The sequence below is a fragment of the Dipodomys ordii genome, unplaced genomic scaffold, assembly GCF_000151885.1.
Source record: "Dipodomys ordii isolate 6190 unplaced genomic scaffold, Dord_2.0 Scaffold41, whole genome shotgun sequence".
NCBI classification, from domain to species: Eukaryota; Metazoa; Chordata; class Mammalia; order Rodentia; family Heteromyidae; genus Dipodomys; species Dipodomys ordii.
Window position 1 is genome coordinate 7,930,964 of NW_012267257.1, and position 25,402 is coordinate 7,956,365.

The 25,402-nt window shown below is 38.4% G+C and overlaps 1 protein-coding gene across 1 annotated transcript in view; it reads left to right on the forward strand.

The window, feature by feature from the left end:
* Nucleotides 1-25,402, forward strand: part of Oxct1 (3-oxoacid CoA transferase 1) — a 129,438-nt gene that overhangs the window by 23,031 nt on the left and 81,005 nt on the right. The window contains exons 6-7 of the mRNA XM_013018597.1: nt 3,782-3,888; nt 6,135-6,195. Of these exons, the coding sequence (XP_012874051.1) occupies nt 3,782-3,888; nt 6,135-6,195 (168 nt within the window). The remainder of the gene's footprint in view (nt 1-3,781; nt 3,889-6,134; nt 6,196-25,402) is intronic.

The following is a 25,402-nucleotide window of genomic DNA, read 5'->3' on the forward strand; positions in this document are numbered from 1 at the left end:
AAAACAAAAACAAAAACCAGGAACCTAAACTAAGAAAAAAAATCAATCTTTATAGTAGACCATGATATAAGTGTCCAGGATAATTAGATTAACACTTTGATAGCTTATTAGAAATGGTTTCATTAGCTTATCCTGGAAAAATGAACAACAACAACAACAACAGCAACACAACAGATCAAAGGACTTACAAAGACTCCTAGGTTCATTTCTGACCAGAGCCAGATGCATGAATTTAGTATCTTAGTAATACTGTTATAGCCCCAGGGAATCTAACAAATTATTTCTTGAAGTAATTCTCACGAGTTCTTTTATTTCAGTGGCTTGTGGTTAGAAGAGAAAGTGAATTTCTTTATTCTGTAATGTTTATTGAGGTCCTGCTCTTTTCCCGGTACTTTTCTAAGCACTGTGGAAATACACATTATCTGCCAGGGATGGGGAACCTTCTGGAAATTTATAATATCATTTGTGGCCCACACAAAACAATCAGTACAGGCAGGTGGGTTTCAGGTAGTGGATGAGGGCTGTAGGAGAAGCATATGTATCTGTCTGTCATATTCAAGATGACTTTGCTGGCCTTAAATGGCAGGTGGGCCTGACGTTCCCAACCCCTGCTAGAGCAAGTCTGCTTGCTAGTGGAGGAGTTGATAACAAAAGGACACACATTGTAGATACTGGAACTGCTGTGAAGAAAATCCAGGGAGTTTATAGACAAAGAGAGTCATTGGTGGCCAGGGAGATGAGGTTCCAGATTTAGTGGCAAATGAAAGCTTTTGCCAGGACACATTTGGTGGAGACCTGAGTAAAATGAGAATGAGGCCGGTGGAGATGAGCCGATCCTGTTTTGGTTAGAATGAAGAGGAAGTTCAAGGTCCTGAGGGGGCTGCAGGCTTACTACCCTGCTTGTGAGACCAGAAAACATGAGGGTGGAGCCCATGAGGCAGAGAGTGGTGGGCATGGAGGTAGAACAGGAGCCAGATCCACACAGAGCTTGCAGCTCACTGATGGAGAACTGTGGATGGGGATGGGAGTGTGGTGTGCTCTAAGTTAGATGGGTAGTGAGGATTTTTTTGTTTTTGTTTTTGTCAGTCATGGGGCTTGAACTCAAGTCCTGGGTGCTGCCCCTGAGCTTCTTTTACTCAAGGCTAGCACTCTACCACTTGAGCCACAGCTCCACTTCTGGCTTTTTGGTAGTTTATTGGAGATGAGTCTCATAGACTTTCCTGTCTGGGCTACTTTAAACCAAAGCCCCTCAGATCTCAGCCTCCTGAATAGCTAGGATTACTGGACTGAGCCTACAGGCTCTGGATTAAGGAGTGGCAAGTTTTATGCTTTTGTTGTTGTTTTGTAGGGGACCAAGAGCAGAAGTGGGATAGAGGGGGGAGGTGGCTCATTTGGATAAGGTGATAAAGAGAAATTAGGATGAAGCAGTTTGACTATAAATGGAGATGGTGGAGCCACAAGAAGATTTGCTGGTGGATTGGTTGTGATGTGTAAAAGAAGAATCAAGCATGCTGCTTTCTGTGATAAGAAACCCATGGGGCAATCAAAGAGCTCTGTCTATCATTTGAGACATCCAGACATTCAGAGGTGTTTGGCAGGCGTCAGGTCAGGGGAGAATTTGGGGCTGGGATAAGAACTCTGGTGGCAACGGGGTGAGATGGGTGGCTTGGGTCTATGTGCAGATGGCCAGCACCTGTGCAGATGGCCAGCACCTCTTTGATGCTTAATGGTCAGGGAGAGGAGGATAAACAGCAAAGAAAACTGGGTGGGGGAGGAATACTAGTTAGTGAAGATGAGGGGAGACAGGTGATTGAAAGATAAGGTACATGTTGAGGGAGGCTCAGCTGAGTTAGAGTGTGAGGAGGCTGAGTAATACAAAGATCAGAACTGACCAATAGATTTTCAGAAGTGGAGGTCACTGGTAACCTTAAATAGTCTTCTGCTTTTTTTCCCCCTCTAGAATGAAAGGAATGAAAATGTGATCAGAGTAGATTCAACAAGAACCTAAAGATGAAGAAGTAGACACTGAAGTGTACAGCTGTGTACTTCAAGTGAATGTATATATAACACTAGTTTGACAAAACTTGTTTTTTCCCCTTCTTAGAGGTTAGAGTAAGTAATAGAGTCAGCAACAGTGAGTGTGTAGATACCAAGAACTTGTGTAATTGGAATATTAAAAAAAAAAACTCAGGGAGGCTGAGATCTGAGGATCACAGTTCCAAGCCAGCGTGGGCAGGAAAGTCCGTGAGAGTCTTCTCATCTCCAATAAACTGCTCAGAATAATCTGGAAGTGGCACTGAAGTGCAAGTGGTAGAGCGCTAGCCTTGAGCAAAAGAAGCTCAAGGAAAATGCTCAGACCCTAAGTTCAAGCCTTAAGATCTGCAAAACACAAACAAACAAAAAAAGAAAGAAAACTGAAATTCTTTTTGCCTTCTCTTTTGACTATGTCATATGCTAGAAAGTATTTACTTCCATTTTCTAGGTCTGTATGGAAAACATTTAGCTATTGACACCAATATTTAGAGTGATGAGTCTTCAAGTCTATCAACTATTTTAAAATGAGTAACTGTGTATTATTATATAGCTTATGAATACCTTCCATATAGGTTAATATTAAATAAAATAAAAATTGATCAGTGATTTCCTAAATTCAATTTTCTATATAGAAAATGGGATACTGTCTTTAAATAAGATATTATTTAAGCACCAATTTCTGTTTAAGTATAGGGTTTAAAAAGTTCAGTGGTAGGGTGCTTGCCTAGTACACACAAGGCCCTGGGTTTGATCCTCATCAAAAACAACAAAAGCAAATGTACCCAACTGTCTATCCAAGCCTTCTCTAAAGTGCATGCAGTCACTTTCCACTAGATGGTGCAGTGGGAACGTGATTGGAGCTCTACCGAGCTCCATCCTGTGCATGGGTCTACAGCATCCATGGTGATGCTTAGCTCTTCTTTCCTTAATTCACAGAGACAAATCCCCCAAAATAAAAAGGGGAACATATGCTAAGATTGAGTTTTGCTTTATATCCTCTCCCAACGTTCAAAGTCTAATTAAAAGGCAATACACAGAAACAAAAATCAGCATTACATTAGATTAGTAATGACAGAGGCAGAGATGTAATAAAATAAAATACAACCTTCTTAGAAGGAAAGGAACAATGAAGTACACATGAATAAAACCTAAGAAAAATATATAAAGCTTTTGTAGAGAAAATGATAAAAATATTCAAAGAGGTAAATGAAAACTTCAATAAAAGGGGAATATATTAGGCTTGTGAGTAGGAAGATACTGTATGTCAGTCCTCTTCAAATCAATTTGCTAATTCTCAGTTCAGAATCTGAATAGGTAATTAAAGACCACAGGAAAATGAGGATAATAGATCTTTTTATACCTACTTTCATGTACAAAATCATAGACCATATCTTGTAATTTCCATAGGTTTGTTTTTTGGGGGGTAGAAGGAAAAAGAGATGGTTTTCTACCCTTCAAACGTAACTTATACACACAAAAAAATAACCTGAATATTAACAAAGTCTGTTCTGTCCCTTAGGCTTGTAGAATTTTATTTTCTCCAACACATGTGGGCCTCTGCACATTTTTTACTTTTAATCTCCTCTTTGATCATTTTGACAAAGTCTAAGTTGCCTAATGCCTCTAAGTCTCTGTTGGGATTCTTCTCCCTTAAGAGACCTGCTCTTCTATTGTCTGACTCTGAGAGTGCATATCACAATCAAACCTATACAAAAATATCTGATGGTGGCTTTGTTGTCTCCTGTAGGTAAGGGAGTTTAAAGGGCAGCAGTTTATTTTGGAGGAAGCCATTACAGGAGATTTTGCTTTGGTGAAAGCCTGGAAAGCAGACCGAGCTGGGAATATAATTTTCAGGTATTGTGATATTAAAAAAGTATATGTATATGTGTGTGTGTGTGTGTGTGTGTTGTGTGTGTTGTGTCAGCAACCTGTATTTCCTAAATTACGATAAAAAAGAGCATCATAGTGAGTTTGTTATTTATACATTCATTTCAGCAATAGCCTGTGATCAATTGCATATGTATATATGATTGTGGGCGTAATTCTGCTTTTCTGTAGTCTAACTGGTATGATAGAATTGTGAAGCTCCCTGTGATTGGTTGAGGTTTATGTTGCATTGCATGTGAAATATTTGATTTATGTTCTCTCATACATAGTTAGGTATACTTATTATTTTTCCCCTGTGTGTTTTAGTAGTCATGGCTAGGTTTTATCTTAGAAAGTATGTTAATATGTGATGTTAATTTTTGAAATTGCTATTTATATGTTATCTTTTTTCATTTTTTTGTGTGTCTATGGGGCTTGAACTCAGGGACTAGTCACTGCTTCTAAGCTCTTTTTGCTCAAGGCTAGTGCTCCACCACTTTGAGCCACAGTATCACTTCTCAGTTTCTGGTGGTTTATTGGAGATAAGAATATCACAGACTTTCCTGCCTTATTGGCTTTGAATTTCTACCCTCAGATCTTGGCCTCCTGAGTAGCTAGGATTACAGTGCGAACCACTAGCACCCGGCATCTTAATGTGTCAAAATTGCTTTAATATTCTAGAAAAATATTGCTAGTAATAATTTAAGTAAATTCTTTCCTGGTCCTTTTGATATCTTTGTAAAGTTTCTATCTGAAAAGTTGATTGTCCTGAATAATGGTGCAACTTTTTCCTAGTTATCTGGGTAGCCACAGGCTTAATTTATTTTGAACACCTGATTACCCCAAGCATATTGGTTTCTAAACACTTAGTGTCCAGAATAGTTGGGTGTTCTTTGAAAATTGTGTCACCTCTGGTAAAACACACTGTTTTTAGAGTAAGAGATACATATTTGTGCTCTTAGGTTACAGAACTCATATCCTTTCTCATAGTTAGATTCTCATTGGCACTCATGATTGTTTTTATTTTTCTGTGCAGTACTGAAGATTGAAATCAGGGCCTTACATTTTCTAGGCATGTGCTCTACCACTTGAGCCATTCCTCCAGCCTCTTTGAACTTTGGTGTTTTTGAGGTAGAATCTTACTTTATGCCTAGTGCTTTCTTGTATTGCTGATGTTGACAGGAATGTACCATTGAGCCTAGCCATTGTGCTTCTCCTTGGCTGAATTGACAAGTGTGCATCACAACACCCAATCATTCTTAGGGATGGAATCTCATGACCTTTTATGCCTGTGTTGGCCTTGAAATGTCATCCTGTGATTCCCTACCTCCTGAGTGGCTAAGATGATAGGCTTGAGCTATTGTGCCTTGCATAGTTTATTTCTAAAGAACTTATGTGATAGTAATGCTATAATATCTTATAATATCTTGAATTCAGCCCCCCCTTTTTTTGCAGTTGTGGGGCTTGGACTCAGGGTCTGGGTGCTGTCTCTAAGCTCTTTTGCTCAGGGCTAGTGCTCTACCACTTTGAGCCACAGCTCCACTTCCAGCTTTTTGAGTGGTTAATTAGAGGTAAGAGTCTCCTGAGAACTTTTCTGCTTGAGCTGACTTTGAACCACGATCCTCAGATCTCAGCCTCCTGAGTAGCTAGGATTATAGGCATGAGTCACCAGTGCTGAATTCAGCTATTTTTTTTTTAAAGTATAACTACTTTTTGCAATTACTAGAGACATTTTGCCACACGTCTACTTTATTTGACATATTGGTGTAAAGTATATATATTTGTATATCTATACCTATCTATAATGTAGTTACATTATACTGATATTTAGTATATAATATATACTTAAAAGTTTAGATGAATTATACAGTAGCGAGTGGAAATGGATTATTAGATTATTTAAAACATTTCTAAGAGTTTATCTTGTGCTCCATTGCCTGACTGCTCAGGGGCAATTGGAAGCCTTGCCTTAGTGCTCGTGTTTGTTAAGCTTTTGTGTGAAATGAGAAATCTTAGCACAGCGTGGTCAAGTGGTCTAGATTCTCAGCATGCTAGTTTCTTTCACATGTAGTGAGATACTCGAGCTTTGAATTCCTTCACCTTTGGCCAACACGTCGGTTTTTGAGTACAATGCATCTTGATCAGTGGCACCTATTTCATAATTCATAATTCAACCTGCTGCCTGGTGTTCATCCTCTTTCCTCCCTTCCTTTGTTCCCCTGTGTGTGATGCAGGAAAACCGCAAGGAATTTCAACTTGCCCATGTGCAAAGCTGCGCGGACCACTGTGGTAGAGGTAAGACAAGAGACTGTTGCTGAGTTCTTTATTTTTTCTTTTTAAATAATTTGATCTCAGTCATTAGTTTAATGTATCAGCCTACTTGTTTACTGGAGGGCAAGCGATGACACCCTTGTTTTTTTTTTTTTCTTTTTGGATTCTACTTAAATACACAGTAACTGGTATAATGAATGGCAGCATTGTGGCCAGCTAGGATCTCATTAGAATGCTTTCTTTGGGGAATCCAACTGTGGGCCATCTTATAAATGTTCTTTAAGAAAAAAAGTATAAATCAGTGATTGTACTAAACTGAATCTCACCTCCTGTTTGCTAGCTGGGCCCTGATACCACAATTTTAGACTCAGAGTAATAATTTTGCTTATAGCCATAACTAAGTTCAATTACTAAACATGATATTCTAGCCATGTTACCATGAGTGACAAAATATAATCAATCAGGAAAAATTTTTCAAATAGACATTTAAATAATTTTTATATTTATCATATACTTAAGATAGAAAATACAATATTTTGATAAGCATGTATATAATAAAGTGATTACTGATATCAAACTAAAAAAATTTCTTTGGTGCTTGAATAAAATAGTTCCTTATAGGAACGCAATTTGAGTTCTGGAAATGAGGAGATATCTTCTGGGTATTTCATCTGATGGTAGTGTGTGTGTTTCATCTTTTGATTCATCTAGTAGCTGCCTAAGATGGTGATTCATGGGGGTGTGCTTGAAATCATCACATATCATCAAATATCTGTCCCTCTGGAGGGAAGTAAGAGAGGGACTCTCATAGTGATGGGAATATGGTAGTTTCACCCTGTGATTTTTTTTCCAGTATACTTTTTTTTCTGTATACTTCCTGAATTAAACAGTGTGGTTTACTTTCTCTGTCTAATCTCTGCTCTTCATTTATTGAACCATTTTAATGATCTCTCCATGGCCTATATCTGTACCCTTACTGGAGAAAGAGCTGTCAGACAGTTTAAAATAATTGATATCTTAACACTTATTGACTTTACAGACTTCTCTAAAACTAGAGATATCAGCATTTCTTCTCTGAGAACAAAGGACAGAATGCTTTATTTTGGGAGAAAGTTCTATGAAAATCTTTTTTTCCTGTTAGGGTGAGCCTGTCTTATTTTTTAATAAGTTTTTTATTGTGAGAATATGTACAGAGGGGTTACAGTTACATGATTAAGGTAATGAGTACATTTCTTTCCAGCACTGTTGCCCCCTCCTTTGTTTTTCCCCTACCATCCCTTCCCTCCCACCTTCACAACTACCCCCCCCTAAATTGTAAAGTTCATTTTTCAACATAGTGTCTTCTACGTCTCATTGTTGCAATGGATCAAACTTATTATTTTTTACTGAGAGAGAGAGAGAAAAGAAAAGTCTCAAGTGTCCAAGAATCATTGCAACTATTAGAGTAAAGAGGCTCTATTATGGAAGAGAAGAGAAAATTCTTTAACGGAGCCTACAAATAAAAGAAAGGATATACACAGTGGATTCTATGCCTCCATCACAAAGAATGACATTGCTCCATTTGTTAGGAAATGGAAAGACTTGGAAAAAATTATATTAAGTGAGGTAAGCCAGGCCCAAAGAAACATAGGTCCCATGGTTTCCCTTATTTGCAATAACTAGTATATGTCCAAGACAAGTAGAAAATGTCAGATAAGATGATGCTAATCGAAATGAACCCCAAGATAAGGACACAAGTAGTTTTTTCTTTCTTGCTATTGTTTCTAACGTATTTATTAACTTATTTTATAACGTATTTATAAGGTGATTTTTTTTGTTGCTTTGTATGTCCCTCCCCCATGGTATAACCCCTGTTTTCACTGTATTTAATGTTGGTATAATTTGGGGAGGGGAAGGGAAAAAGCAAATTGTTTAAATAGAGATGCAGGTAGATCCGTTGCAAAATGACATGTACAAGACATTATGTTGAAAAACGAACTTTACAACTTTGGTGGTCGGGGGGAGTGTAGTCATGGAGATGGGAGGGCAGGGATGGTAGGGGAAAAACAAAGGAGGAGGCAACAATGCTTGATAAGAAATGTACTCACTACCTTGCTCATGTAATTGTAACCCCTCTGTATGGTATTTTCACAATAAAAAAACTTATTAAAAAATAAAAAAAAGATGGGTCTGGGAAGGTGGCTCAGTGGTAGAGGGCTAGCCTTGAGCTGAAGAGCTGAGGGACAGCTCCCAGGCCCAGAGTTCAGGCCCCATGACCAGACCCCCCAAAAAAAATTTAAAAAAAAGAAAGGCTGCTTCTTCCTGTCCCAGCACAGAAATCTCTCTCTCTTTCCCAGCATGTTTCCTGATAGGCCCAGACACATGTTAGAGTCCCATTCAACTCCCAGGTAACTGCGCCGCTCTCTTTGGTAGCCAGTAGCCAAGTGTGACTTGAAAAGTTTAAGTGAATTAAAATGAAATGCAATATAATTTTAGTTCCTCAGTCATATTCGTCACAGTTCAAGGCTTCACTAACTTTTTGTGGCTAATGATGACTGTGTTTATCAGTATAGAGATTTATTTCATGTTTATTTATTTTGAGAGATTATGGCTTTTGCAGGAAACTTTATTTGACAGAGGTAGGTTAAAAGAATTAAAATAAAGTCCATATACTATTCTTGTTTAGGGACTTAAGCAAAACAGCTATTTAGGCAAATAGGATTGTTATACTTTTACATTTGTGTGCTTATCATAGAAAGGACCCTATGCTGACTGGAGTTAGAAGAATGCTGTTGTCGAAAGTGGAAAGTAATTTGGAATTGATGATGTATACGTTGTCCATTTTCTAATATGGAACTTAATCATGATTTTGTGATTTATGTATTATTCTGAGTCCACTGATGTAGATGGACCTCCATTTTCTTGTTCTGTGTATGCCCTACGCACTCTGTTGTCTGTATTGGCCTCTAGAATATTATGATCCTTCTCTTCTAAACGTGTCCTGCTTTGCTTTATAGTAATCCTCCTGACTTGGATGACTATGAACTGGTCTGGAGGATGGTATTTAAAATGAATCTTGAGAGATCACTTATTTAATTATCTGCATCATCTTCTGGGTGCTACATGTTGGCCATAACGATAGCTACCATCAATCAAAGATTTATTAATGGTCTCAGTTGTATCAGTCCCTGCTGATCCTTTATGTGCACTTAATTTTTTCATAATAGTCCTATGAGATAAGAACTATAATTATTATAATTTTAGACATGGGTACTTTAAGGCTCAGAGAGGTTGAATGACATACCCGAGGCTAGACAGCAAGGCTGAATGAGAAGAGAACCATAGAAATATTGATTGCATAGCCTCTGTCCTTATCTTTGTTTCATAAAATACTTCAGATCCTCATCATAGGTCAAAGTCTGGAAGGACATTGGACACCCAGAATATTTTATTTCTATTATAATTATGCAGATTGAGAGCTTTTGTTCAACCTCTCCTTCTATCCTTGTCTGTTCTTGGTCATTCTGATTACAGTTGGCTTTTTTTAATCAGTGCCACCTTCCTTGGAGATAGCCTTGAGAAAACAATTAGCCCGAGCAATAGTCCTACACGTTCATTCTTCCTCCTGGGCTCTTGTTTATTCTACCCAGTAGCCTCATGATCCTCACACAATTCCCTAAACATGGTGATCTATGTCTACTCTAGTACTTCAGTATAAAGTACTGTCAGTTTTTAGCCAAACCAATATGAATGTCATATATCGTTTTAAAAACCACAGGCCATTTGTATGCTTCTCTCTACACTGTGATGCATTCCAGGCAGACTTGTATCTTTCTCCCTTTCTTAAGGAACTGGGTAGTTACTTGAGAAAAAAACAAGCAAACAAAAAAAACCAAGTACAAGTGGGTGTACCTACTGTCACACATGTCACAGAGATGCTTCTCTTTTTAGTGTAGACAGTGTTATTTCTGGCCCTCCCTCCCTTTGAGTGGGTGAAGTCTTCTCGATGAACTGAATTAGCCAGAATGACTCCCGGCGTTGCCTTGTGTATGTGTAATGAATAACGGGCCGACTCAGGCTGCTCAGTCTCTGGAAGGGGGCTCTTTCTCAGGAGAATTCTTGTTAACTTCACAATTGTCTGTGAGCTTCCCTGCCAGCTCCCGTGTGTACACCCACCGTCCTGGCTTTCTCTGGGAAGTGGCCTTTCTTTTTTTTTTAGGTAAAAGTTTATAATAGAAAATCTAGGAGGAGGGGCGGGAGTGCTTCATTCAGGACACTGTTGATGCTTTGTCTCCTGCCAACAGCCTGGCGTGCATGTGTTGTCAGGAAAGGTCATCTGACTCAGCCCCTGAAGGCTGCTGAGGCTGCCTGTAACCAAAATAACCTGGCTGGTTTGGTGGTGTTTGTACTGTCACACTTGTTCCATGGCCGTATTATAAGACAGCAAAGATTTACATAAAGTCCTTTCAACTATTATAGTTATTTTGTAGCCATTATAGTTATTATATAGCTATTATAGTTATTATAGCTTTTGGTTAAAATAAATATCCTTCTAATCACAACTTAAATACAATCATGATTATTATAGAATTTGTATTGTGATATTATAGATATTACCGCCTAAGAAAGAATTATTTATAGGACATTCTTAATGCATACATGTTGCATACATGTGATGTGTTTGATGAGGCATAGTAAATTGAGCTCCTGTGAACCCATGTAGTGTAAGAATTAGAGTGATCTTTCTATCCAGAGATAACCACTACCAGGAAAATTGTTTCTACCAACATCCTTCACTTATTTATTTATTTATTTTTATGAATCTATATTATAAGGTGGAAAAAAATTTAAAGTGATATCTTACATTTTTTCGGTAATATTTATAGCAGAGAAGCATTGGGAAGTGCAACTTCTGTGTGTGTTCTGCACTAATACCTGGCAAATTCTGTCTCTCTGTCTCTGTCTCTGTCTTGTCTCTTTCCTTTAGTGCCCATCCTGGGCCTTGAATTCTGGGCCTGGGCACTGCCCCTAAGTTCCTTTTATTTAAGGCTAATGTTCTATCACTTGAGCTATAGCACCACATGGGATTAATTGGAGATAAGAGACTCCTGGACTTTGTTGCCTGAGCTGCCCTTCAAACTGCAATCCTCAGATCTCAGCCACCTGTGTAGCCAGGATTACAGGTGTGAGCCACCAGCACTATCTAAATTCCATCTCTTGTTAGGATCTTAACTTGAGGAAAAAAATGGGGGGCAGGTGGGGGCCTGACAAGCAGATATATGTTGATTCTGCTTAGTGGGTAAGGAAAGGTGAAGACTGCAGTGAGAATGATGTTATTATTTTTTTAATTTTATTTTATTTTATTTGTGAACATACTGTACAGAGGAGTTACAATTACATGGGCAGGATAATGCGTACATTTCTTACCAAGCATTGCAGCCTCCTCCTTTGTTTACCCTTCACATCCCTTCCCAGCCTCCCCCCTCCCCCCCAATCCCAATCTTTCTCCTGCCCCCCCTCCCCCCCCACCGACGTTGTAAAGCTCGTTTTGGACATGACAACTTGTACTTCTCATTGTTGCAACAGGTCCAATTATTTTTTGTTGTAAATATGTGTTATAAAGGTAGGCACTGCTGCTGCTGCCTGTAATCCTAGCTATTCAGGATGCTGAGATCTGAGGATCACAGTTCCAAGCCAGCCCTGGTAGGAAAGCCCATGAGACTTTTTTTTTTTTTTGCCTTTTAAGTGGGTTAGTTCAATTTCAAGATGATACAGAATTGAAGAATAGAACAAAGAGCAGACTAGGGCAGGAATATAGGCTGAGTTTACTTTAAATTTACAGCTGAGGATGGGATGGGAATGGCTGACACGATGCTAATAAACTTAGAGACTAAGCCACTGTAGGATTTATTTTTGAAAGGTTCTTAATGTTCGCAGAGTCCTAGACAAAACTTCATCTGCCTGTAGGTGACAGTGATGTTATGGCAGGAAATCCAGGTGTTTAATGAGAATGGAATCAAGGGGCCCTTCCCTGTAACCTTTGCTTTCAGTTCCTCGGTTTCGTCTGCTCCTCTTTTTGTTTCTGCTTGAAGGCTTGCCTTCCTCCTCCATCTCCTTGGCATGCTTCAGGGGATTCTTGCCACCTTCATGTCCAGATATGATGTCAGCTGCACCTTCACCCAGACCCTGATCTGAAACCCATGAGACTCTTATTGCCATTTTACCATCATAAAGCTAGACGTGGAGCTGTGGCTCAAGTGATAGAGCACTAGAGTTGAATGAAATAGCTAAGGACAAAGCCCAGGCCTAGAGTTCAATCTCCAGCGCACAAAAACATTTATTATGGAAGAGGGTTAAGCTATATGCGCGCGCGCGCGCGCGCACACACACACACACACACACACACACGAAGAGAGCAATGGATGCTTCACACACACACACACACACACACACACACACACACGAAGAGAGCAATGGATGCTTCACACACACACACACACACACACACACACACACACACACACACGAAGAGAGCAATGGATGCTTCTGGCCCCGACACCCAGCTGCAGTGACTTGGAGCCTCTTAGAAGCAGGTTCACTACTGACCCCTTGCATCCCATCTCCTTTTCTTTTCACTCTACCATGCTACTTTGAAACAAATACCAGCTGTTATATCTCAGTAGTATTTTAAAGAAGAGTTCACTGCTGCTCAGAGATTTTTAATGTTTCAGGCATTTTTCTAGATCTTGGAAGTACAAAAACTAGACCAAACAGAGACCAATCCTTACCCATGGAAGCCTTTTCCTTCTGATGGTACAGATATACCATCAGACAAGGTGGTGAGTCAGATCCTCAGTGAGATGACCATCGAGTAAAGAACTCAAGAGAGCTAAGGGGTTAGGTTTTCCAGGGTAAGAGAGTAGACGACAGTCTCATGAAGGTAACTGAGTAATAGCAGTATCTTCTTTGAAGATATGTGTAATAGGACTTTATTGTAGGATATGGTTTTTTTTCTCTTTTTGGCTATCTTTTTTAAACATTATATTTAAATAGTTATACAAAGGAATTGCCATTTAACAAAATAATCTATGCAAACCTTATATCTGGATCCATGTCATCCCTTTCAACATTCTCACCCATCCCGCCCCTAGCCTACCCCTTCTCTCATTCTTCTTAATTTTGTAGGACATATATATGCATATGTATATGTATATGTGTGTATATATATATATATATATATATATATGATTCTTGAGTACATTCTCCCCTTCTTCTCATCTTCCAATGTCTACCCCATCCCCTTTGAGCACCTGCTTCCTGGTTCCACAATTAACTCTTATTTTCCTTTGGAAGTGGCGTGACCTTCAAGGCTTCTGTGCTGGAAGCTGGGTCCTTGTGTGGCATTATTAAAGTGGAACCCTTCAGAGGAGGATTGTAGTTGGAAGTAGTTAGGTCACAGGAGCATGGCCCTCACAGGGAATGAATGCCAATGACTTGGAGTTGGTTAGTTTTCTGGAGAGTAAGTTGTTATAAAACAAGGGCACTCCCCAGCATGGCTTCTGCTGGTGGTGGTTGCCTTTTTTCTTTCTTTTCTTTTTTTGTTTTTTGCCATGTTGTGACTCAGCCCGTGGTTCCCTTACTAGAGGCAGGACAGATGAGGCTGCCTGTTCTTGGACTTTGAGCCTAGGAACCTGTGCACCACATAAACTTTCCTATGTAAGGCACCTGGCCTCAGATATCTTGTTACAATTATAGAAAACAGACTCTTACCTAAATCTGACATTAAGACATTGAGCTAAGTGAAGAACGTGATTTTGAGATCAGTTTCCTAGCATCTGTGATTCTCTAAACAGCTTTGCAAAAGTGATCAAACCACTTATTAATTCACTCTATAATAGAGTGAAAATACAAGGTGGGTTTCACCAGGCAATTCCATAATGTCAGTAGATCATAATAAATATTTAATCTCCACGGAGCAGGCCAATTAATATATAAATGCTTTAGAAACTTTGGCTATCTTCCTGCTTTTGTGACCATGAAAATACCTACAGGATAAACATAATTCTTTTCATCTTAAATTTACTTTATTCTTCATCTTTATACTAGAAATGCCCAACACTGGTTTATAAAACAGTGGAACCAGAGTTTTCAAGAGACAATGAAAGGAAGAAAGGGTATAAATAGGACACCTTGGGCTTCCAGGTTTCCAGGCTGAGTACTATTTGTTCCCATGCTGAGGAACCTCCCGAGACCGATCCACATTCACCTCATGTGCCGGGAACCACTGCTCACACCTGTGTGGAACTCATTCACAAGAACATCTCTGAAGTGGCTGAAATGTCAAAGGTGACACGATGGATGTTGAAACTTAATATGAAATGTCCTTCTCTGTACTTAAACATTAGCTTGGCGAAGCTGTCTGTTTCAGTTAACCAGAAAAATGAGGTCAGCAAGAACAGTTTCTTCTGTTCCTCCTGACTCTCCCTGCAGAGGCTAGTTCATTAAAGAGGAAAGAAAAGAAAAAGAGGTGTTTGTCTCATATAAAAAGAAGAAAACACCTTCTCCCTCTTAACCAAAGCTTCCCTGAGCCTCGAGGGCCTTTGATAAGTGTTACTAAATGGTTATGGAGACAGTAATGACATCATTTCACACAGATTACTTAAAAATACTTTTTTTAACCTTTAGTCATTGTACAAAGGCCTGTCAGTTCAACATGGCAGTTTATGAGTATAATGCATCTTGATCAATGTTACTTTTTTTTCCTTTTTTATTATCTTTATTATCTTAATTTGTGACTTAAATGCATCTTGATCAGTGTCACATCGTTCATCATTCTCTGTCATCTCTCCCAACTCCACCCAGCCCCTCAATTTACCTACTTCCATTTTCACATATATACGTTGAATATGATGACTGCATTTTTCTCACCCTTCCTCTCTCTATTCATTGGCCCTCTTTCTTTGACCTCTACCCAACTTCCTAGAATTCATTTTGTTAGACTCAGTTGTTCAAAGGAATTATATCACTTGAAGCCTCCCCTGCACATGCCATACTTTAGTTTGCTTGTGTATATATGCTTATGACCCCGTATATGTGTAGAAACATATTTATAGAGTTAACTTCCACATATAAGAGAAAATATGCATCCTTTATTGCTTTTTAAACATCTTTATGCTTTTCCTTTACAATTTTTTCAGTTACAAGATTTTATTTATGCTTTTGGATTTCCTTTGTTTTTCTTACTGATTACTAAACACAAAGATGTATCTGTAAATTTTGTGCTCCAAATTTGGCCAGGTATGGTATCAAATGCTTGATAGAAAACATTTGAATATCCTAACATAACTACACTAGATGAACTGACTGGTATAATTTGTTTCAAAGTATTGAAGTATTTAAAGATCATTCATTTTCTTGAATTTTCATGAAATTTTAGATTGGTTTGATGTAAATGAAGATATACTGTAATTAAGTAGTCTGGCAAAGATTTAAAAAAATCTTCAATAATGGACTTATATAATTTTCATAGATATGTAACTATAGACTTGGTGAATGCTTGGTGTTTACTTAACTACTGTTTTTGGTGTGCTCCTGTAGATTACTAAATTTAAGTCTTAGCCCAATGACATCTGCATTGAGAAGAAGAGCAAAAGAGAAAAACAGTTCATTGATACTAAGACTATATTAAGCAGAGTGCTAATCTTGACATTTTATTTCTTGTTGCCTGGTAACAATGCAGCAACCTGTGAAAGAGTCTTATTATCTTAGGGACAAAGAACTGTACCAAATCATGGGGCAGAAACACCAATTCCAGCAAGTGTGGCTTTTCTTATTTATTTTTTTATTTTTTTGGGTCCGGTCGTGGGGCCTGAACTCTGGGCCTGGGCGCTGTCCCTCAGCTCTTCAGCTCAAGGCTAGCGCTCTACCACTTGAGCCACAGCGCCACTTCCGGCCTTTTTCATTTTGCTTATGTGGTGCTGGGGAATCGAACCCAGGGCCTCAGGCATGCAAGGCAAGCGCTCTACCACTAAGCCAACTTCCCAGCCCAAGTGTGGCTTTTCTATGCCATCATCCTTCCCCCAGTTCTGTTGCTGTTTCTTATTACAGTAGAGAAACACTAAAAGAAAAAGTCATTTTAATAATATATCCCTTTGTGAATGGATTGCTAGATTTTATTCTAGCCAGTTTTGGCTTTTTGACTTTGTTTATATTTGTGTGTAGTCTTAGAGGTTGCACAAATTTCTGTTTTAGCAACTTGTACTATACAAATCTAAGCTCTTAAATGTCATCATAAACATGCATATTATAAGTGACACTTCATTAGTTCTCATTAGGTGTCATTTATTCTTGACCACCTAGAAGCAAAGAAAAAAGATCTGGGCAGAATTTTTTTTCCTTATGAAATATAGGGCCCATTTGTTACCTTTCTCTAGTATCTAGTGTCCCTCCTTTAGTAGGGGAAAGAAGCTTGTTGAGTTGTAATTAGTTGATCAATTAATTAATCAATAATTAATTTATTATTCTTGCCAGGCAGGTGCTTTACCACTTGAGCCATGCCCCAGATTTTTGTCTTAGTTATTTTTCATATAAGATTTCACATTTATGCATAGGTTGGCCTGAACCTCACTTTTCCATGTGGTGCTTACTGTATTGCTGGGAAGCCGGATGTATGTCACTTTGCCCAGCCTCCGCAGTGCTCATGCACTGCCCTGTGATTTGGTTTAAATGTGAAGCTGATTCAAGTTGTGTATAACTATTTTTCTCTATATTTTGAGTTCATAATTATTACTGTTTACAACAAAGATGGTTTATCCACTGGCCTAGTTTTGCACCACCTAAGTGCTAAAAATAGTTTTACATTTTAGGAGGATTGTTAAAAATAAATACAAGGAGAGAAGTATATGACAGTCTATAGACCATACAACCTAGAATATTAACTTGCTGTTTCCATTAAGACGGTTGGCAGACTCTTGGTTTAAAGCATAATTTAATTTCTGGAACCTAAATACATTAAATGTCGCTGGTGTTATTTCTTACATAACCGGTGAACTGGAGTGTAATTGAAGTAAAATAATGATAATGGGTCTGAAAAGAATTTATATAGAGATAGGGAAATAACTGTGATTTTGTAGGCCTCCTTTTGGGTATCCATGAGAAGGAGGGAGGTTCTGGATAGCAACTTGTTTACCAGTTCTGATTGTGACAAGGTCTTTAAAATCTTCATGCCTCTGTCAGCACCTCTGCTCTGAATGTGGTCTAATTGCCGTTGGAAGGTTTATTTTACCGAAAGTACATTATTTGTCCTTTTCTATTTGACTACTTGAAGGCCAGTTTCCTATATATACAGATACAGATTGGGAGGAGAGTTGAGAGGAGATATCTCCCACCTGTTCCAGTGTCCAGCATATGGTTGCAGCTGTTGGCTAGCAGAGATTCCAGGGTCTTCCAGAGTCTTCTTGTGTCCTTGGGTTTGGAAAGACCCATAGTCCCAGTCTTTCAACTGTGCCCTTTTGTATGCTGGAGAGGGGAAGGAGAAACATGGTAGGAGAATTTGAAGACAGTGAAGTTGATTTTCTCAGCTTTCCAAACTGTGGCTTTTAGATATCTGTCTATGTCAGAAACACATTTGTAAGCTTAAGCTGGCTATTTTGTATTTGCTGTGATAGTAAATCTCCAAGTAGGAAGTTAACCGAGTTAGCCATGAGCTTTCTTGTCTTGAACCAATCCTCATAAACAGTAGAGAATGTTTGAACCAGTTAAAGTGTATTCTCATGGCAAAATTCAGTTATTTTATCTAAATTGAATCAACTTATCTTTTTATTTCTTAAAGATGTTTTTATTGTGAAAATAAGGTACAGAGGGGTTACAATTACATGAACTAGATAATGAGTACATTTCTTATCAAGCATTGTTGCCTCCTCCTTTGTTTTTCCCCTACCATCCCTGCCCTCCCATCTCCACAACTACATTTCCCCCACCCCCCCCTCCCTCAGCCAAAGTTGTAAAGTTCGTTTTTTGACATAGCATCTTTGTTGTTGTTGTTGTTGCTGAGTTGTGGGGCTTGAACTCTGGGCCTGGGCACTGTCCATCAGCTGTTCAGCTCAAGGATAGTACTCTACCACTTGAGCCATAGCGCCACTTCTGGTTTTCTGGTGTAACTTGGAGATAAGAGTCTCACAGATTTTCCTGTCTGGGCTGGCTTCGAACTACGATCCTCAGATCTCAGCCTCCAGAGTAGCTAAGATTTTTTTTTTTTTGGGTCCGGTCGTGAGGCCTGAACTCTGGGCCTGGGCACTGTCCCTCAGCTCTTCAGCTCAAGGCTAGCGCTCTACCTCTTGAGCCACAGCGTCACTTCCGGTTTTTTTCTTTTTGCTTATGTGGTGCTAAGGAATCGAACCCAGGGCCTCAGGCATGCAAGGCAAGCGCTCTACCACTGAGCCATCTTCCCAGTCCCCAGAGTAGCTAAGATTACAGGAATGAGCCACGAGTGCCTGGCTTCAGCTTATCTTTCTTATAAGCAGTTTCATATGCATTCATATGCTCATGTTTTACAATGCTTTTATACTTTTCAAAGTACTTCCCCAGGAATTAGCTCATTTGATCCTCTAATTACCAGGTAAAGTCAGAGAAGCAGTTTTATTCCAGTAATAGAAATGAGAAAACAGACATGGACAAAATTCTGGGAATAGATCACCTTAAATGACTTAAAGGACACCTAGAAGATTTAGCTGAAGTCTTTTTATCCTCTACCTGTCACTTGCCACTGATGACAACAGTATTGAATCTATTTCTGAACTGCTGTTCAATAGAGGTATTGGAAGCTGAAAATGTTGATGTGATTGGATTTTTAAGCTTTCATGTGAGGTTATAGATGTGATGATATGAATATGTAGTACTCAGGGAGAGGTTTATATGGGAGTTATTCTACTGGGACTGATTCACATAGATGAGATGAGTTAGGATCATGGAATGGATCACTTAGGGAAATTTGGTCTTGGATTAAGCCCTGAGGCTGGTCATAGTTTTCTTTTTCTCCTTCTTCTTGCATCTTCTCATTCTTCTGCTCTCTTCCCCTCCCATTCCTTTCTTTCTCTATTACCTTCGTCGTTTCAGAATCTGAGATTAAGAATCACTTCTCTGCAGATATTCTCCATTCTCCTCTTGACCCTTCCTGCTGCTCTGGGTAATGGCTCTTGGATGACTGTGTTCTCACTGACAGGCTGATGTGTGTCATGAATGGCAGCTGGCCAAGGTACCCCAGTCAGGCATGCTCTTCCCCTGTCTTCCAAAGACCTTGAAATTTAGGGGGTGAAAATTCTACAGTAACCCCAATTTCTAAAGTCTTAGACATCATGCAAAACCTAACCTAGGCTGTTTTTATGTTGATTCTAATCTTTACTAACTCAACTAATATTTAAACTCCACTGAAGACAACCCAAATAATGTTGATATCTTACGTTAAGCAATAACTACAGGGCTTAGGTGGAGATTATGATACCTTGAAGAAGGACAAGGTCTCCTAAATCTATTGTTTCATTAACCTGAGATGCACACACTCAAAAAATGATAAGCTCCTTTTGCCTTCATGTTTTATTTTTAGTCTGAGTCAATGGCGTTTTTAATTTCTGTATATTATGACCCAGAAGATACAGATCTTTTGGTTTATGAAATGAAATTTGTTCCCAGATAAAACTTGCTTATGTTGACCATCTAGCTTCACTCCTTTTGAATGAAACTAGCATCTGTTTGTTTTTTGGGGGTAAAAGAACAAGTGCATAAAGAGGACCTCAGCTCCTCATTGATGATTTATGTTCAAGCACAGGACACCACTGCGTGCCCACGTCAGAGAGAGAAGAGGTTTAAAAATAGATATTTTCCACATTTCCTCAGGATAGAGCCTCTTGCCTAATATAAATAAATTATATGTAAGGAAGCAGGTGTGTTTTCACTGCTTCCTTAGGAAAGTTTTGCCTTGTTGAATATTCACAGAATCATAAAAAGTATCTCATGTTTTGTATATAGATGAAATAGTCAAACAGTTGTTAACTTGGGAGAAATAATGAAAGACTAGAACAGGATTGTTAGGAAGTAATGGTTTCCTGCTCTGTTTCATTCTATGGAGAAACCATACCACAGTGTATAAGAGTTTAAGTCACCCTCTGTCTGATTCAGTTTTTGAAGCCCAATGATAATATTCAGTATTTTCACTTGGTAACTAATGCCATTTTCAGGTAGATAATTGAAAGTAAATCTAAATCTAATTCCCCTGCAGGAGAAGAGAAACGGGATGGGAGAACTCTTCCACTTTCTCTGTACCTTTTGTGGGAAAGGAACTCAATCATTTAAGAATCTATTTTAGTTTCGTTAAGTTGGGGGATAGGTATGCAAGTTTTGTCTTGCCTTAGAGAAAGTTCTCTGAAGCTGAGAATTTTGTTTTAAATTTTGGAAAAGCCTTGCTGCCACAGACAAAATAATCTCAGGGAAGCAATATTCATCCTTACCAAATTTAGGTGGATACAGGGTGAATATTAAAAACTTGAGGATGAAAGCTGTAGAGAGTTTTAAAGTTTTGGTACAACCTAAATTTCTCTCAGTTTGAAGATTTTTATAAACCTCATTCATTTTGGAATTGGCTCTTCGGGGATAGAATTAGACCTTTAGAAATAAAAGAAGCATTAGAAAAAAATTTAAAGGCCGTTCTGTTTCTTAGCTCTGGCTGTAAAGAGGAATGTTTTAGCTGCTTTTTTAAATTTATAGATTGCTCTCAGTGCTTTTGGAACTCAAAATCTTTTCATTTTTTCTTTGTTGACTCACATTTTTAATGCACAAGGCAGCGTTTATGTCTACATTGATGAGGACTAGGTTTTATAAGGAGACAGAAAAATTGAAGGGAAGCTTTCTATATGAAGCTCCTTCCCAGGAAATAGGAGTTAGTAAAATGGACCCAAGTGGAAGATGAATACCTCAGCTATGCCATGTACAAGTCAGACTGAAACAATATTTTCAATAGTACTAAGAGCAAATTAGGCTGTTTATAGCCTAATAACAATAACAACAACAAAAGTGATGAGAATTGTTGTTTATACCGTGTACTTAATGCAAAACATCAACTTCAGTCGTCATTCTAATAACCCTTTGAGGTAGGTGTGTTATTATCCTTACTACTTTTAGTAGGGGAAATTGGGATAATGAAAATCTTTAAGAAAAGAGAGCCAGTTAGGAGGAAGTTTTACCTCTAGTGCTTATGTTCTGAAGCACAAGCAAAGATGGCTGGTATATTTTAAAGTAACTTTGCCTGTATACTTTACAGAGCTAATACTTTCATATGATTTATTGCTGTCTTACTGACAAGGTCACAGAGCTTTGTCTACTTGAATTTTTTTTTCAGTTAACTAACTATAGTCCTGGGACTTTCATAAACACAAAATTAAAAACCATTCAATAACATACTACCTTTCCAAACATACAAGATAATCTCATAAAAGCTATAGAATGAAAGTTTTCCTATTTCAGAAGCTAGACTGTGTTTTTCTCTCCACCAAAAATCAGGTATATAGTGTAAAAACAATATTTTGAATCCAAATAACAAAATGTTGAAACAAGGATATAGGTTGACCCAAGGATATAGGTTGACCCATTGTAACAATGAGATGTACAGGACACTATGTTGAAAATGAACTTTACAACTTGGGGGGAGGGAGGGAGGAGCTGGGGAGGTGAGGAGGGAAGGGATAGTAGGGGAAAAACAAAGTAGGGGGTAACAATGCCCGATAGGAAATATATTCATTACCTACATGTAACTGTAACCCCTCTGTACAGTATCTTTACAATAAAATATATATGTATATATAAAGAAATGATCATTGTTTAAAAAATAGGTACTTTGAATTTCTTGAACAATGTGCAGGAGCTTGGAAATCATCATTCCCATCCTCACAGAAGAGAACATAGCTCATCAAAATGAAAATCAACTGTTTTTGTAGATCTGTCAGAAAGTTGATGTTACAAGACAAACCATTGCTTGCTTCCCAAGCCAGAGAGACAGACAGGCTACTTCAGAATCATTGCCCATGAGAGCAGAGGCCTGAGGAGCAGTCTCCATGGCCTTAGGAAAGCCTGGACTGTTGGGTAGATTGTGGGAGGCTCATGTGGACAATTTCTAGAGTTCAAAACTCCAGGGTGGCTGGCCTTGGGAGGGGCTCATATTTTGGTGAGTCTCATCTTTAGGATTCCTACTCAATTTTCCTGCTTCTGTCAGGGAGAGGAGAAAAGTAACTCTTCTGAAATGCAGCCAGAGCTTTCTGTGGGTAACAGGGCCTGCCTCAAGTTAAATGAATGCTAACAGTGCTCTCAGGAAAGAAGGGGGAATACTGTTTCGATTTGCTTGTATTATCTGTGAAGCAGTAGAATGCTATTTGGAAAGGGCTTTGTTTAATTGGTAATAGGAAAAAATAATTACAAAACAGACAAATGACTTGGATAGATGCCTAATTATTGGAGAAAATACACAGAGGAAAATATGTATACAAAGAGGAGAGGTGGGACCCTACAGATTTTATCCTTTTCCTGTGTATCACAGGTCTTAGGATATTTGGGATGGGATGAGTTGAAATGGGTGCAGAGAAACTTTCTGCATGAAACCAAAGGATCTAAGAGGCAAAAAAATGAAATTGTTAGTGCCTTGGCTTGATAATTTTATTAATTCATATATTTGTATGTCTCCTTTTTTATAAAGTAAAATGTGAACTGTATATATGTATATATTCAGTACATAAAATATGTGTATAATTTTCATGTCACTAAATATTGACTGAAGAAGGATATCTTAGTGTTATATCAACCATTGTATTATTTGGATTTCATGTTTTTATCTTCCACTGGTATTTATGATGCTTTAGTGAGTATTTGTGTTCTTTGCTTATTCATCTCTGATTACCTGCTTTGACAGAATTTTTAGAGGTGGTTTTCCTATGTGTATGTGTATCAACATTTTAAGGAATTTGGGTAAATACTGACAAATTGTTCTGTTGGATGGCAATACTCCCTATGAAAGTATATTTTGAACCATTATTGACAACATGAATATTATACTTTAAATTTTTTTGATAATTGGGCAAGTGAAAAAAATGCTGCCTTATACTTTTAATTTCTGTATCTTTAGTAACAAGGGAGTTGAGTATTTGTTATGCATTTATTGAATGTTTCTATCTCTTCATGATATTTATGTGTTAAATACTTTTTGTTGGTAATGTCTCTATAGTGTTTTATCCTTAAGTGTTCTGAGCCTCTTATTTAGATGAGGAGTGTTGAGAAGAGACTAAGATATGGTACAGGACTGTAATTAAGAGTCAGCCAGTGGAGGTTCAACCCCAGTTTCCTGGAGACTCCTGGAGGCTTGACTCAAGACAGGAACAAGAACATGGCTAGTTTCAGCTCTCCGGAAGAACACAGTAGTAACCCATAGTAATCATGGCAAATATTTTCAATGGGACAGTTTGCCATGGCTGGCAGATGCACCCCTAAAGTCTGGCCCCCAAAGAAGGTGCTGGTTTTTTATGCACTGTTGATTGAGTCACTGTCTCCGGACAGCTCTCACTTTGCTACGGCTCGTGATTTCCTACACAGTTTCCGATGGTCCATGATTTTCTACACAAGGGCCTTGTTGCAAAGTAGGACATGGATTCTGTTCACAAAGAGAAAAGAAGAAAGGACTGGAGGGCATTTGAAACATGACATCATTGTTTGGAATTTATCTGTTATATCCTCCCTGAAAGGCCATTCAATACTCAGGTGCAGTGTGACCGATATAATGAAGACTTACAAAATGAGGTCTTACAAAATCTTGTGGCAAAAAACGACCAAAAAATCCATTTTCTAATTTGTCTTCTCCTGCCTTTTACTCACAACTTTTGTCCTACTTACCAATTCATTCTGTGTTTTTGTTAAGATTCAGCTTGTGATTTTAAAGTCACTCCTATTAAAAGTAATAGAGGTTTCCTCACTCCTTCCAGAGACCTTGTCAAGAATTGTTATTTTTTTTCCACTTCAAATATAAAGCTAGTCTACAAATACTGAAGTGATAATTAGGGCTTAGGTAAGATTGTTTCATTTTACAAATTAGCTGCTATTTCTCTAAAGGAGTTAATCTGCAAATTTTTCTGCTTCAAGAATATCACTGGAAGAAGACAGTTTAAAGTCACAAAACAAATGCACTGAAAGCTCTTGAATAATAGGGGGAAATGGAAGGGGAAAGTGAGAGCAGGTAAGGTGATCAATCTGACAAAAGTATTGTGTAGGCATGTGTGAAATACCACAGCAAAAAAAACTTTTGAGCAATTAGCATGCTTTTTAATTATTATTACCTATCTCTGCATTCCAAGCTTGAAGCACAATGCCCAGCACATAATAGACGTTTGTTATATATGTTTGAGTAACTAAGCCAATAGTTTAACAAGATAGACACCACTTAGGAAACTTAGAAGTATTCTGCCCATTCTACTTGATTGACATCATTATCTTGCCTTGGTCTAAGAAAGAAAAATGCTTTCTGATGGTTTTCTATTTGAAACCACTGTCAGGTCCTGCACAGAGAGACTTGCTAATGTGTCACCAGCTGTTCTGTAATTCTCTTTCTTATTATTCTGCCTGCCTTTGACTACTATGGAATCATGTTATCTCAAGGTGTGTCTTTTAGTGCTGGCTAGAAGAGAGAGCATGTTTCATTAGGTAGGCTTTTATTACTTAAAGTAGAACAAGCCATACAGTAGTTAACCAAATATGCAAAGGCCTATAAATCACTGACAGACTGGCCATGTGAATGCAACAACCTGGTTATTCAGGGTAGAACTGGCATATACAAGTGCAGAGGCTATGGAAAATAAACTGAGGGGCATGGAGTTGAGATCATGGGTTACATTTCAGAGTGCGCCAAGTAATGGAATTGATCAAGAAGGTTCTAAGAACAGAATAATTAGACACTGGTCAATAATGTGTATATTTGTGAACATGTTATATAGGATATAAATGAAGAATAGAGACTTAACGGCATGCAAGGACTGAAAAGAATCCTGGGCATCACAGTCCAACTTTACACTTCAGCAATGAAATGTTTCAGATAGGATCACAGGCTTACCTGATAGGTCAGAAAACAGAATATACATCTCTGACTCCATATCCAGTGCTCTATGTCAGTTACTATTGCCTGCCTGCCTGCCTGCCTTCCCTCCCTCCCTCCCTCCCTCCCTCCCTCCCT